The sequence below is a fragment of the Cibotium barometz genome, chromosome 9 (genome assembly GCF_041138505.1).
Source record: "Cibotium barometz isolate CiBa-2024 chromosome 9, ASM4113850v1, whole genome shotgun sequence".
NCBI lineage: Eukaryota > Viridiplantae > Streptophyta > Polypodiopsida > Cyatheales > Cibotiaceae > Cibotium > Cibotium barometz.
This window is the reverse complement of record NC_141054.1, coordinates 18852472-18868661: the sequence shown is the minus strand read 5'-3', so window position 1 is coordinate 18868661 and position 16190 is coordinate 18852472. Positions and strand designations below refer to the sequence as shown.

Here is a 16190-nt window from a genome sequence, read left to right as displayed (position 1 = left end):
CTCCAAGCAGTAAATTGCAAGAATCATACCTTGTCTACGAACTGCAAAGAGCATAGAAGAGGTATACTACAACATGATGACAATAATTTAATGAGGTTAAAAAAGTCGTATATACCGAGAAAAATTCCCTCGAACCACCACTAAACACACTACCTCTGTCCAGAAACCAGTAGTCTCATAGTATCCATAGGGTGAGTGACGCATGACAATAACACGATGCCAAATCGCCAAATTCGATACATGGCAATAGCGGTCAACACAACCCACTGTCTCTCCTATAAAAATAACATAACTTTTATCAAACAAATTGCAAGACAAAAGGAAAGGCTTGCAAGCTTCCAACACATGGAATATTACCTCCCATCGATGCCAAAAAGATGTGACACAAAGTTGGGGTTTTAACTTCGGTCACTTCTCATAATCAAAACACACTTGTATGAAACCTCACAACCTCCTCACCTCCCTTTCTCTCCCTAGCTTAAGATAAAGATAAACACATCAAAGGTGAGATCATAATTCATGGAAGGAAAGATGAAAGGCTCAGAAGAAGAAAGAATTTTTGCCAGTCTTGCAGCTCCAAATAAGAGAGCAATTCTTTGTTGGAAGAAAATCTTCCGACTCAGGATTATGTGAACGGAAACATACGGGGAATGTTGGTAAGGTTCATTGTTCGAATTGGGAGACTTGGAAGGAACATCTTAAAGTAAAAGAAAATCACTTTACAAGAGGATAAGATACATGGGATTTGCTTTTTGAATAAGAGATTAAGAGAAATCAATCATTATTAAGAAGAAATAATGGCCAAAAGTCTATAAAAACAGAGATACACAGAGAATTGCAATTTTAAATCCATATAGGCTGTACAAAAGAGGATTACATAGGTACGTAGAGCTTGAAGAGAGCTTTGCATCTTATTACCATTGAGAAACCATCAAAATATGTACAAAATTGAAAATGAAAGATATCAATTTTTCATGTCACAGTACATTCACCCACATTAAGCATATGGAGAAGCATGTCAACTCAACTATGGAGGGAGATAAGACCGTATTAGGTAAAGTGAGAAAAATCCCATTCCCACATTGAAAAATTTAATGCATTTAATCTAGAATCTACCTTTTTCAACCTATAAAAAATTTAAAAATGGTTTGCTTTATCAAGTGATGCTAGATCGAACCTAGCTTGATCTTAGAAATAGAAAGGTTTCAAGATTTTTTAGACCTCCACTTGTATATTTTACAATTGAAGAGGATTTTTAGATCCACCACTTGGCCATTCTACAGTCCATAAGAACCCAAGATCAGATTCTACCATTTGGTCAACCTAGACCCCCAATTAAAAACAATGGTACAAGAGATTATATATTGAGAGTCCCCTTAGAGAGAGTAGGATGCACTATTCAATATAAGACTTCATTGTAATGAACAAGAGTTTTAAAAATTGACATGGTGAAGGTATCCTTATATACACAACCACTACAAATTAACATTATTAAGGATAGAAAGAGTCTCCTTGGAGTAGGATGCACTTGTCAAAATTATGATTATAAATTTTCATTTTGATGAAGCTTATTCTACTAAAGAAATAATAAAACTTTTGCATTAACAACCAAAAGATAAAAGGATAAAAGGAGTCCCCTTAAAGTAGGATGCACTTTGTGGATGCATAAGAGGAGTCTCCTTAGACTAGGATGCACTCCATCTATGAGTTTATTTATTGTGTTAAAAATTGTTCAATTAACAACCAGCCAAAATCACCAAGGGTCGATGCAGCCAAACCAATTCCATACTGCACATGGTCCTTAGATACAATATCCCACGAGGGCCTATAGTCGGTGGCACCATGTACTACTCCACAAAAAGGGAGGTCCAAAAATATCAAATCAGCCGCCCAAGAAACTAATCTCCCTTCCTTGCATATTGTCTACCCTTGGGGGAGAATTTTTGCATGTGCTCATGAACTATGGTGTAAGATGCATTCTTTGTTTCAATCATAAAATCCTTGCCAATAGCAATAAACAAAAAGAATATTCTAAACTCAATTCTAGAGAGGTTGAAAATAACTTACCATCATCATGAGCATCCTCAATATTTATGTCTATCTCATCATCATGAGCATCCTCAATATTCATGTCTATCTCATCATCCAATAAGTCCACCCTTGGCTGCTCTTCCACAACTTTGTCTTTGTCTTACACATGTAAAATAAAGCAATGACCAACTTAAGACAATGACCAATAGTTAGTAGATGCCTACATTGATAAAGAACCCGACTAACCTCTCCTTTGTGTAGGTCTCTTTTTCTCCACCTCCTTATCAATCATCTTATCTACCTCAAGAGGCTACCCAAGCTTAAAATGTTGATGGAGATCCTTCTCCTGCTCCAAAACATGACCATTCTTGAGGGCACCAAGGACACATCTCCAGCTCCCACTTGGACAAATTATGCATACTTTGAGGGTACATACACAAAGCCTCATTATCTAGAGCTAACCATTTCTTTGCTCTTATAGGCATGACAGCTAAATGACCCCTTTCTTTTAAACACACGAAATATCTGAAAACATTGAAAAGTAACATCTGATTGAGAATGGATTTTTGAGTTAAAAAGAATGTAACATTTTCTTACAAACATTTCCAACACTACTTGCAAAAAAATTCAACCTTTAAATCAATCTCTAGGTAGCCATCTAGACCATGTCAGACTTCTTTGTTGCCTTTTTAGCACTCTTTTTTTCCCTTGTGTCTTAACCTGTCTCAAGAGGGAACAATTGCTTCCTCTTCTCAATCTTTATCTCCTCGTAATAATCATAGAGCAAGCAATCATTGGGCACCACCAAGCCATTAAGCTCATCCACAAAATCTTTAAGGACAACATTTTCCCTTTACAAAATCTTTTCAAGAGTGACCTCTTTTCAAAGCCAGCTTCAAAGCTGAAGAAATCACATCTCAAAGAAAAGTATGCATATGACATATTTGTAAAAATTAAAAACAACTAAACACAAATAGCTATAGGAAACCATGACTTACTATCTATAGATATGATCTCCACGCACAAGCCCAAACATATTTTTCGTTGTCTTTCTTGTCTCCAATAAACCCAACCAAAAGATTTTGGACTCTATTGGTACATCACACAGTGCTAATAAATTCAGCTTCTCCAGTGCTGAGAAGCTATCCACATCCCACTTTAAGGACCACACTTTAGCCCACCATGCATCACCATGCTTTAGATCTTGATAATGTTTAGGATCTACACAAATGAAAATCATTCTCAATACACTATGTCCAAAAATTAATATTGTCTTGAAAAGCAATTAGAATCACACTATATTAATCTCCATAGTCATGCAATTCACCATTGCAAAACACACTACAAAATACCTTCCCTATGCGGTCACCATATCTCGTGGCCAATTCCTCTATCTCCTTAGCTTCAATTTTTTTCACCTCATCTTCTCCCATGGTCAAGTGCACTTTCTCAAGCTTTTTGTTTAAGGCTTGAGTAATTTGAACCTTCACATAACATCAAATCTCATCACATGACAATTTAAAGCAAAGCATGAGTATTAAACAAAGCTTAAGCTATCGAATACTCACATTATAAACAAGCTTGCCCAAGTATCTATGAGTAAGAGGGTACCAAGGCTCGGCTCCCTTTCTATTCTTCTTTCTAATCAAAATAATTAGCTTTCTATCTCTCTCTAGCAAATCTTTCATGTAATCATGACTGGTAGCACTAATGTTGGCACAATGTACCTTGTCCTGCAAGGTTGTGGGCTACCAAAGCATGAGTATTCAAGCTTTAAAAAATGAAGACAAAAAATTACAATTTCCTCGAGCAAAACACCACATGATCAAGATCTCAAACATAAATTTATAAGAAACTTACTAATTCCTCCTTTGTAGGCTTGCCAAGAGAGCAATCTCGCTCACACGTGTAGGATCAATGATCGTACACAATACAGGATGGTGCTTTGCTCTTGTTTGAGAAAATATTTCTTTAATAGCTTGTGTCCCAAGCCACCATACGATGGTTTCCCTCCCACACATAAAACATCCTACCCACAAGGATTTGCAAAGTTCTGGTCTACTTCTAACCTCCTCCTCAAACTCCTTGTCAATGTCATGCCAAATAGCATCCCATCCACTAGTAATCTCATCATTCACATACGTAGCCTCTTTTTCACAGTCTTTTCAGTATTAAGAGAGGTACGTTGTAAAGTTCTACCACCCTTTTCTTGAGTGCTGCCTACAATTGTATCATCAACAGCCACATGCGAGCTACCCGACAAAGATTCAGTTTGACTGTCAACGTCCTCCCTAGAATCTTGAGCACCCTCAAAGTTAGTCTCCACCACTCGACTAATTTGATCCAAGCTAACTGTTGCTTGAGACTCCCCTTCCTTTTCAACTAATTATGTCCTTTCTCTCTTGGTACGCTTTCCCCCGCCACCAGTGGGTGGATTGCCTGCACATCAAAAAAATACAAACACAACCAGTAATACTTTAGAACACAACCAGTAATCCTTTAGAACACAACCATTTATCCTTTAGAACACAACCGTTCAACTATGCATCACCAAAAAACTTGACCATTCATTTCACCAAAATACATGACCCCCAAGCATATAAAAAACAATGTCCAGTTACAGAGACACTTTGAACAGAAACAAACATCATTCCTTGAACTCATGAGGAGTCTCAAACATCACCTCCATATCCCTTCCACTTCATCTCAAACCTCCCATGCATCCTTAATTCTCACACATGTGCCCTAATCATGCCCTCAACAAATATTACAAACATATCCCCCACATGTGCCCTAATCATGCTTTTTTAAATTAATCACTTTAAAGAAATACCCTCCCCTTGAATCTCAGCCTTAGCCATAGCCAAACATAAATAAAAAAAGCCTTGATGCATCTTGGCCTCAACCACAGCTCTGAGAGACCCAAACACCCTCAACATATGCCCCAAAAGTGCCCAATCATGCCCATCCATAACCCTAATCCAAAGAGGGTTCCATGCATCCTTTAGTAGAGAGCTTACATTGAAGAGCAAGATCCTACTATAATGAGAACTTAATTGTAACCTAGATTATGACCACTTAATCATGACATAAGCACAACCACAAGTAGAAGTATGCCCAGTACACCACACTAGGTGTCGAAGATACCCCACCCCCCCCCCTCGGCTACCTTAGCTTAGATTACCGAATGGAGTCTGGTTCCAAGTACAAGATCATGTGTGCCTAGGAATTCACCACCGGCCTACACCTAACTTCTCCAAACACATACAAAAAAAAATCCCAGAAACAGGCCGCGAAAATCCCAGAAACAGGCCGCGCTAGCGCAGCCTGTTTCTGGGATTTTTTATGTCTTTCAAGACACAACCACTTGAGAGCGGGAAAATCTATGGCTCACCTTTGTCTTTGGAGAGAGCAACACTTATGAAAAAATATGCCGAGAAACAGGCGGTACCGACGCGGCCTGTTTTTGGGCTTTTTTTAATCTCTTTATTATATACACAAGAGGACTTGACTCTTTCAACTCACAAGGTTCACATGAAATTGTAGAAGGACCAACACATATATATATATAATGCCCAGAAACAGGCCGGTGTGGCCTGTTTCTGGGCTTTTTTTTAATCTCTTTGGAGACAACCACAACATCAATGGAGAGAGCAACACATATATAAAAAATATGTAGAGAGAGCAACACACATATATATAAATTTGCCTGTTTATTGGGTTTTTAATAAAATCTCTTTGAAGACACAGCCACAACATCATGGCTCACTTTGTCTTTGGAGAGAGCAACACATATATATAAAAAAATTGCCTATCTATTGGCTTTTTTAAATCTCTTTGAAGACACAACCACAACATCTATGGCTCACTTTGTCTTTGGAGATAGCAACACATATATAAAAATATGCCCATAAATAGGCCATGCCAGCGAGGCCTATTTCTAGGATTTTTTTAAATCTCTTTATACACAAGAGGACTTGACTCTTTCAACTCACAAGGCTCACATGAAATTGCAAAAGGACCAACACACACACACACACACATATATATATATAATCCCCATAAACAAGCCACGCCGGTGCGGCCTATTTTTGGCCTTTTTAAAATCTCTTTAGAGACACAACCACAACATCAGGACAAGGTTAACAAAAAAATTTAATGAGAACATAGATAAGGGTCGAAACTTGGACGGACAGGTAATCCATAAGGACATTGTTGTATGCAATGAGTCTCATATCTTCTACATAAGCACTGATGGATCTAGAGGGTTGGGAGTGAACTACTCCATTTTATGATCAACAACTTTCCAAGATGCACATGTGAAGATTTCAGAAACGAGAGAGTAAGCGCTCTACATACATTCCATGCAAGCACATGTACTTTGTTTACTTGTAGATCCTTGGTTTGGATGCGACTACTCATCATGAGTTTATTCACCAAGAAACTCTAACAAAAATTGAGTTGTTTCAAGCACTTGGAAGCAGGTGATCAAATGTCGCACCTTGAAAGAGTGCAGCGGAATGTGGTTTTTTTTCATTGGATGTTTATGCCTTTTTGGGGTTTGTAGGACATGGGATTGTTAGAATGTTTTGTGTGGTTCAGTTTTGGGTAGTTACAATGTTTTCTCTACCTTTATTTTGGACTGGTTTTGTGTATTGGTGGTTCAGGCAATTTTGGGATCTTCCTATTGATTTGTGGTTATGTAAGAATGGTCACTTATATATGCACGCTAATATAGACAGGTTTTGTGTATTGGTGGCTCATACAATTTTGGTATCTTTCGACTTGTTTATGGTGAGGTGTGAATGGAAAATTATGTAAGTGCGTATGTCTTATGGTAATTGGATTGGTGAAAAATGATGCACTGTTTACTAATTACATTTGTGTTTTGAAATTTTATCTAGAAAATTTTAATTTTTTGAGGTTTATTACCAAGTTTGGCTCTAGTTTTCACCTCGCTCAGAGAAGGTTGCTCGGAGAATGGGATTGCCTTGTACGCACATATAAATTGTCTTTTTATTCCCTTCTGTCTCAAGAAATCACTGAACCCATCAGAGAAATACTCTTCCCCACCATCTAATTGTAGTAGGCATTTTATTTACATACCTTTTTCCTTCTCGAGACCAAGGCTTGAAATCTTTGAAAGTGAGCAAATACCTCACTTTTTTCCTTCATAATATAAACCCACACTTTCCTAGTGTGATCACATCAATGAATGTAGCATAATACTTGCAACCTTCAATTGTTGCAGTCTCGGTTGGTCCTTATCTATACAACCGAACTTATAATATCCAATAGCCTTGCACTGACGTGATTTTCATGTGGGAAAGCATATTTGGCCTGCTTACCAAGCTGGCATGCTTCACATACTTTGTGCATAGCATTAACCTTAAACTTTGGCAAACCTACAACAATATTTTGGGCCTGCATAGACTTCAGCACCGATGTATATTTATATGACGAATGTGCTTGTGCCATATATCAATATCTACAATGACACCTATCCCATACACAAACATGGATGTCTTCACCTCAAGCATGTTTACATCCAAATTCAAAATCCTTCCATTTCTGTTACCCAAGCAACACTGATTTCTGAAGTCTTCCACAAAATATCCTTGAGGATTAAACCTCACTTATCTTGCTCAATCATCTATCCAGCAGAAACCAGATTCTTTGTAATTTTGAAACATGAAGTATATCTACCAAATACTTCATTTTGCCATCCTACATAGACAATGTCACTTTACCAACGTGCATAATGGAATGCGTGGTATCATCACCTATTTCTACATATCTAGGTTTTCTCATTTTCTGCATATCTCTAAATCACGCACCATGATTAGTCATGTGGTTAGAGGCACCAAAATCCACATATCAAACATCTCCAGATCTTGACAAATCTCCTCTTGTGGAATGCAGCATATGTTGCAGCACAAATAACACTTCTATCATCACCACCTTGTTTACTTGTGGATGCATAGTTGCCTTGCTGTAACTTTCCACTTTTGATATTATTCTATTTTTTATAGCAATCCTTTACCATGAGCCTTGGTTTGCCACAATAATAGTAGTCTATACCATTTGTAATCTATTTTCTTTGCCAACACACCTCGGCCTCTCTGGCTCTCCCTGCCTAAAGTGGCCTCTTCTACGGTTTGTGCATTTGATTTCTATTGTTGTTATTGCCCATGATTTTTGTTTTCAAAAGGGCCTCCACCTTGGCCTCTATCTGTATCTGAGTAGAAGGCCTGCTCATTTAAATTTCCAGAGGATGAACCTCCCCCAATATTCATCTCCTTACGGATAAGAAGAGCAATCGATTCTTGAAAATCAGGAAAGTTCTCTCGAACCAAGATCATTCAAGGTTATTGATACCATATCATCATCTATTGGTGAGACTACTGATACCATATCATCTACTGGTGACCCTATTGGGGATCCAATAGAAGCAAGGGTGTTTGCAAGCCCTTTAACCTTCACCGAGTCATGATTTATACTCGGCTTTCCTCTGGTCACATTATGCAAGCTCTTGCTTTAGCCACATCTTCCGAGTTTGGGTGTTTGTGTTGTACATCTTCACCAAGGTATCCCAAGCCTCCTTAGGCATTTGTGTATCCTGTATATAAACAATTAAAGAATCTGTTACGCTGACAGACAACCAATATACAATACCTTTTTAGCTCTTTCATGCCATGCTTTATATGCCTACGCTTGCTGTGGGGTGGGATTTTTTTCACCAATCTTTGGCTCCTTTTCATCACCTCTGATGAACTCCCAATATCCTTTTCCCATAAGGAAATTGGTCATCCTAACCTTCCATGCCAAGTAGTTATTCTTGTCCAACTTTTCCTGTAATACTTAGATTCTCTATACAAACTGTTCTGCGACCAAATTTCTATTGCAACTTTGCACCATACCAGAAATTGGGCATATACAGTCAAAATCGATACTTTCCTAGAGTGCCTGCGAAAATCTTGCAGAGCTGAAATGGGGCCCGAATCGTACTCGAAACACGCCAAAACACGCAAAAATATAGATAGTGAACAAAGTTAACTACACACAATATGATCTTCTTCCTTTATCTAGGAGGATGCCTCAATCTGAGACAATGACTTCCCTGTCTGCCTGTGGCTCTCATAGCTTGCTCCAAAATCAAAGAGGTAGAAATCTCCTTGCCCGTGTACTGTTTCCTTGCTTGCCTTGTTCTTACCTCTTGCTTTGTCTACTTTCTCATTTACATTAAAATTTCATATTCAATATTTTACTAAATTTATAAAAAGCGGCAAAAGGAGGACACCTTTTGAACGAGCAAGATCCCTATTTAACATAAGGCGTGCCCAATAGTTTGTTGCAGTGTGTGAAACTAAGGTGCCATAATGAGTTCAAACACGTCTAAATTAAGCCTTTTAAATGCTCGATCAGAGAAATTAGAATAGGATAGCTCCCACTAAGTGTTTATTTCTTTGAAAAAACCTGGCTGATTGCTTAATGACAGGTGTAAAAGCTAGGAAGAGGTCTATCTCGGATGGTCTGTGTTGTAGGTGTCATACATGGACCGAGTCGATAAAGCATTGTTTTTGGACGTGCCCTCATAGTGCATGCATATGGAGGGATATTAGGAGTAAAATCCAAAGGGCATTAGGCTTTCCTACATCACTCAAAGATTGGATTTTGGGTGATTTCCATGTTCAGAGCCATTCTGGTACTTCCGCAACCGCTTTTTGTTTTGTTTTTGTTTTTTTTCCTTTTCTTCTTCTTTAATAGCAGCCTTCAAACATCATAAATTATGAACAAGTCGTTCATATTGTAAAATTAATAATCCTCCCAGTTGTGGAACTGCTCCGCTCAAATTTAAACAGACAAAATTTTGAATTAATTCTTTATTTAATCACCAAAACTTCAATAATATTGCTTCAGATTATCCTTATGTCCCCTAAAACTTCCTTTTTGAAAATTAAGTATGCTTCCATGTCTGGGCCTTGACCTATATGGCAGTATCTGCTGTCATTAAAGCTGCATTAGCTTCCCAAGCCAAAGATGAAGATGAATGCATGTAGCAGGCTAGGGTTGGCAACTCCTGCCCGGGCAATGGTGGAGGAGATGGTGGTGTTGAAGCACACACACAGTTGTGGCACAACCTCAAGATCATAGTGTTTTTGACATGCTCAACATAGAAGATGCACGCACCTCTTCGGAGCGAATGGCCGAGCTGCCTTCCATTGACAGCATCATCTATAGCTTGCAGGATTGCAGAAAAAGGAAAGATCCAGCACATGCAAAGAATGTATACATGTACTTGTGTGATGGTGGGTTGGAGGCTCATACTGAGCTTGCCAACTACCTTGTCCCCATGTTTGTGGCGTGTGGAAGTGTGCCAAATGCCCAAAAGGTCTTCAACAGCCTGCTCTATCGAAACGAGTATTGTTGGACTTCCCTCATGCATGGTTATATTGAATGCGGGGAGTCTCAGCATGCTTTGTACTTGTTCCAGAAAATGGAAGAGGATTGTGTACACCCTAGCAAGTATACGCTCGCAACGTTACTAAAAGCATCTGCAAGGTTGAAATGCCTGGGAGAAAGCCAAGAAATGCATGCTGAGATTGTAAAGGAGGGATTTGAAAGTGACACCTTTGTTGGGAGCACACTAGTGAACATGTATGCCAAGTGTGGTTCACTTGCAGATGCACGGGAAGTGTTTAACGAACTTCCTGCTCGAAATGTGGTCTTGTGGACCACACTCATTGCAGGGTATATCGAGAATGGGTATGATGATGAAGCGCTGGCCTGTTTGGATCAGATGCAAAAGGAAGGCTTGTTACCTGATGCTGTCACATTAGTATGCGGTATGAAAGCGTGTGCCAATATAGGATCTATAGAGAGGGGACGCCTGTTGCATTCTGAAGCCGCAAAAGAGGGATTGGAAAGAGATTCTTTTATCTGCAGCACCTTGGTGGATATGTATGCTCAATGTGGCTCACTTGTAGAAGCTCAGGAAATGTTCAACGATTTGCCAGTTCGAGATGTCTTTGCTTGGAGTGCACTTATTGCTGCATATGCCAAACAAGGTCTTGGTGAAGAAGGGCTCAACTGGCTAGAACAGATGAGATTGGAGGGCATCTCCCCAGATGCTAGCACATTTGTTTGCAGCTTGAAGGCTTGTGGAAACATAGGAGCCTTGGAAAGGGGCCAAGAAATACACCGTGAGATTGCCAAAGAGGGACTTGACAATAGTCTTTCTGTTGGCAACAATCTGGTGGATATGTATATGAAATGCGGCTTGATTGCAGAGGCACGGGAAGTGTTTGACAAATTGCAAGGTCGAGATGTAATGTCATGGAATGCATTGATTATGGGGTATTCAGAACACAAGCTGAGTGAAGAAGTGCTGAACTGCTTGGAACAGATGCACCTAGAGGGAGTGTCTCCTAATGCTGTCACATTTGTGTGCAGCTTGAAAGCTTGCGGGAGGTGTGGAACTATAGATAGAGCCCAAGTATTACACACTAAAATCATCAGAGTAGGAATGGAAAGTGATTTTTCCATTTGCAGCACCTTGATAACGATCTATGGGGAATGTGGCTTATTGGCAGAGGCACAGGGAGTGTTCAATAGGTCGCCTGTTCGACATGCAGCCTTGTGGAGTGCACTTATGGCAGGGTACACTGAGCACGAGCACAGTGATGAGGTGTTGAGCTGTTTGGAGCAAATGCAATTAGAGGGTGTGTATCCAAATGTTTTTACTTTGGTTTGCAGCTTGAAAGCTAGTGGAACCCTAGGAGATTTAGACAAGGGTCGAGAAATCCACAGTGAGATTGCAAGGGAGGGGTTTGAGAGGGAACTGTTTGTTGGCAACACTCTGGTGGATATGTATGGAAAATCCGGCTCACTTGCGGAAGCACGAGACGTGTTCAATGAACTTCATGTTCCAGATGTGGTGTCATGGACTGCATTGATTGCAGCATATGCTGATCATGGGCATGGTGAGGAAGCATTGGACTGCTTCAAAAAGATGCAACAGGATGGAGTCTGTCCTAATGCTGTAACTTATGTTTGCAGCTTGAAAGCATCAAGCAGTGTAGGGGCCATAGACAGGGGCCGGGAAATTCATGCTCAGGTTACCATAAAAGGATTAGGAAAAGGTCTTTTTGTTTGTAGCAGTTTGATGGATATGTACGTGGAATGTGGCTTGCTTGCGGAAGCACGTGCAGTGTTTGATGAGTTGCCAGTCCAAGATCTAGCCTCATGGAATGCACTAATAGGAGGCTATGCTGACTATGGGCTAGGTGAGGATGCTCTGAATTGTTTGGAACAAATGCAGCTGGAGGGCATTGTTTTGGATGCTGTCACTTATATCTGCAGCTTGAAAGCTTGTATTTCTCTGGGAGCCATAGAAAAAGGCAGAGAAATACATGCTGAGATTGTCAAAATTGGATTTGAAAGAGATTTTTTTGTTGGAAACATACTGCTAGACTTGTATGCCAAGTATGGTTTGGTTGCAGATCTATGTGAAGTGTTTGACACAACGTCAGATCGAGATGTAATCTCATGGACTGCATTGATCGCAGGGTATAGTGAGCATGGGTTTGGTGAGAAAGTATTAGCCTGTTTGGAACAGATGCGACTGGAAGACATTTCCCCGAACACAGTTACGTTCATCTGCAGCCTACAAGCATGTGGCAGCGCAGGGTTTGTAGAAAGGGGCCAAGAATTACATGCTGAGGTTATTAATGATGGGATCGAGAGAGATTCTTTTGTTTGCAGCTGTTTGGTGGATATGTATTGCAAATGGGGCTTCTTGGCAGAAGCACTTGATGTGTTTGATGAGCGACCTGTTCAAGATGTTGTTTCATGGAACACACTTATGAGTGGGTATGCAGAACACGGGCTTGGTGAGGAAGTGCTGACTTGTTTGCAAACGATGCAACTGGAGGGTGTGTCTCCAAACGTTGTTACATTTATTTGCAGTTTGAAAGCTTGTGGCAGCATGGGATCCATAGAAGATGGCCAAGAAATCCATGTTCAGATTGTCCTAGTGGGTTTTGAACAAGAGGCATTTGTCGACAATGCATTGATGGATATGTATGCCAAATGTGGCTCATTTTTAGAAGCACAAGAAATGTTTGACATGTTGCCAGTACAAGAGGTAGTTTCATGGACTACGTTAATGGCTGGGTATGCTGAAAACGGTCTCAGTGAGAAAGCGCTTAACTGCTTGGAACAGATGACACAAGAAGGTGTGCCTTTGAATGCTGTCACACTTGTTTGCAGCTTGAAAGCTTGTGGGAGCATAGAAGCCATAGACAGGGGCCAAGAAATCCATGATGAGATTGTCAGAAAAGGTCTTGAAAAAGATTCTTTTGTTTGCAACACTCTGGTGGATATGTATGCCAAATGTGGCTTGCTTGCAGAAGCAGCAGAAGTGTTTGACAGGCTGCAAATGCGTGATGTCATCTCATGGACTGCACTAGTTGTAGGTTATGCCGAACAAGGTAATAGTGAAAAAGTTCTGGAATGTTTTGAACAAATGCAAGTTGATGGCGTGCTACCAGATGCACTCATGTTTGTTTGTTTCTTGAAAGCTTGTGGTAGCATGAGAGCCATAGAAAGAGGGCGATCAATGCATGCTGATGTTTCTAAAATGGGAATCTCAGGTGACCCATTTGTGGACAATGCTGTGGTGGAAATGTATGCCAAATGTGGAGTACTTGTAGAAGCACGGGATGTGTTTGACAAGCTGAAACCTCAAGATGATGTCTCATGGACTGCACTGATTGCGGGGTATGCCGAACATGGGCTTAGTGAGGAAGCACTAAGGTGTCTGGAACAAATGCAACTGGAGGGAATGGCACCCAATGTTGTCACTTACCTTAGCAGTTTGAAAGCTTGTGGCAATGTAGGGGCCATAGACAAGGGCCAAGAGCTACTAAGTCAGATCATCAAGGAGGGTTTGGAAAAAAATCTTCTTTGTTGGAGTGGGTTGACAGATGGGTATGATGCCAAAGGAGGTCAAAGAGGAACTCATTCCCAATTCAACTGCAGAGCAGACGTGACCAGACTAATGCTGGCAAATTCCTGTGTTGACATGTTTGGTAAATGTGGGAACATGATTGATGCTCAGAAGGTGTTTGATGCCATGGCAAATAGAGATCTTGTGACATGGAATGCATTGATTACAGGTTATGCTCGCCAAGGACAGAGTGAACACGTCTTTGATTTGTTTGATAAAATGAAGGAGGAAGGCATTCAGCCAGATGGAGTCACCTTCCTTTGTGTTCTCAACGTATGCAGTCATATGGGTCTCTTGTATAAAGGTCAGGAGTACGTGGAGGCTATGGTGAATGAACATGGTGTTGTTCCAACTATCGAGCATCTCAATTGCTTGCTCGATCTCCTTGGTCGAGCAGGCCAACTTGATGAGGCTATAGAAATGTTAGAGAAAATGCCCTTCCTACCTGATCTTGCAACATGGACCACCTTGTTAGGAGCTTGTCGAAGTGGCAGTAACATAGAGCTTGGTAGGCAAGCATTTGAAGGCGCCATGAATTCGGATGAAAATCATGCGGCAACATTCGTTTTGATTTCCAACATCCATGCTGAAGTGCGTGACTTTGGAAATGAATGACCTTGCAAGCGTAATTGGTAAGTGTACCAGACATGACACATCCATCACACCCCATTCCAATAGATGGCAAAAAGAAAGAAAGATGTTATTAATGTCTATGAAAGACCGAAGGGTGTATGAGACCAAAAAGATGTTACATGTGATCCATGAGTAAACTGGATGTCAAGACAATGACTAGCTGTCGAAAGGGTAAAAACCAAGGAAAACATGATGCGAGTGTCCATAGAATCTTCAGAGGCAAAGCAAAAGAAAAATGAAGTGATGGGACTGATGGAGGAAAGATGGTGATTTTTACAGTGGGAACGGTATGAGAAGTACAAGCAAGTAGCAGCAACAGCATGAGAAAGTCTATGGCCCACTGGAGCTGGAGGGGTACATGGTTGGCACAAGCGGAATTCAGTATCAGAATCAAACATACATCACACACAACAGCCCTAAACTACTGATCTGTATTATGTACAAGGAAGAAGTGTTACAACTGTACTTCAAGTACAACACGTGACTGAGAATGAAGACGTCAATTCTCAGCCCCCACGTTGCTTAGGATCTCCTTGACCAGCCTGTACTGCAGAGAGACGAGGAATGCAGATGATTATGACGATCTTCCAATATACGTATATATATGCAGCATTATTGCTGGGATCGGCCAGTATATATGCTGTCGGCCGACCTGCCACTAAAGCGCTCCCTACATCCTTTCCCCAATCCTTCACATGCTTCAGGATTTGGAAGTCTCCAACGGTGAGCCAAGGAAGTTGATTTTGGGCGCATAAATGGGTGGAGATGATTGTAAGCAGCCCATGTTGTTTACTCGAGCACCTAAAAAACAGAAGGGAAGAAACAACCATAAGCAGATGCAAACTGGTCTAGCCACCAGTATAGAACCGGCGTGTTTGAAATCAGTTTCAAACCTCCTTCACAAAGGATGAGAGACCGTTTCACCAGAGTGAAACCCTTGATGCAAACTTGATCTGGACTAATTGTTGGAAACAATGATACAATGAATTATAGTGCATCAAACCACATTTCCTCAAATCCACCCAGCCTTCGGTTCCAGCAAACAACATCACTCAACAGAGCGTTCCCCTATTAAGAAGGAGAATCTCCTAAGGTTCCACCTTCAACGACAAGGGGGGCTTTGGGACGAAATGAGTCAAGTAAACACAAACGTGAGCGGAGGAATATCAGTGCTGGAAACAAGGTTGTAGGAATGCGCACACACAATGGAGAAGCTCAAGGGAGCACACAATTAGATAATAGATATATAATGAATGTGTGCTGTACAAAGATGATAAGTATGCCCCAAGATGGGTGTATACTAGCACAGGAAAATAACCTCCTAAAGAGGGAAAAAGTGCCCCGGCTGGTCTTAGTGTGTTCACACAAATCACAGCTACAAATTTTCCTTGGGAGGAGAGATGATGTGAACAAAGGGGTGAGATGACACTAAATGTACAGAGATGTGTCAGGCTCTTTGGATTGTTTGAGGGAGCCCAGACTAATCCCCAAAAGAAAATAAGTTCAAAGCTTTGCG

At 40.5% G+C, this 16190-nt stretch overlaps 1 protein-coding gene across 2 annotated transcripts; it reads left to right on the top strand.

The window, feature by feature from the left end:
- The first annotated feature begins 9507 nt into the window (after positions 1-9507).
- Positions 9508-15691, top strand: LOC147635316 (pentatricopeptide repeat-containing protein At2g39620-like). Of its 2 annotated transcripts, none has more exons than XM_086802561.1 (2): positions 9508-9736; positions 10095-15691. In XM_086802561.1, the coding sequence occupies exon 2, from the start codon at positions 10196-10198 to the stop codon at positions 14654-14656; it is 4461 nt and encodes a 1486-aa protein (XP_086658687.1). In that variant the 5' UTR covers positions 9508-9736; positions 10095-10195; the 3' UTR covers positions 14657-15691. The 2 variants fall into 2 exon arrangements, with proteins under 2 accessions (XP_086658687.1, XP_086658686.1); XM_086802560.1 differs by having other exon boundaries at positions 10030-15691.
- The last annotated feature ends 499 nt before the right edge of the window (positions 15692-16190 follow it).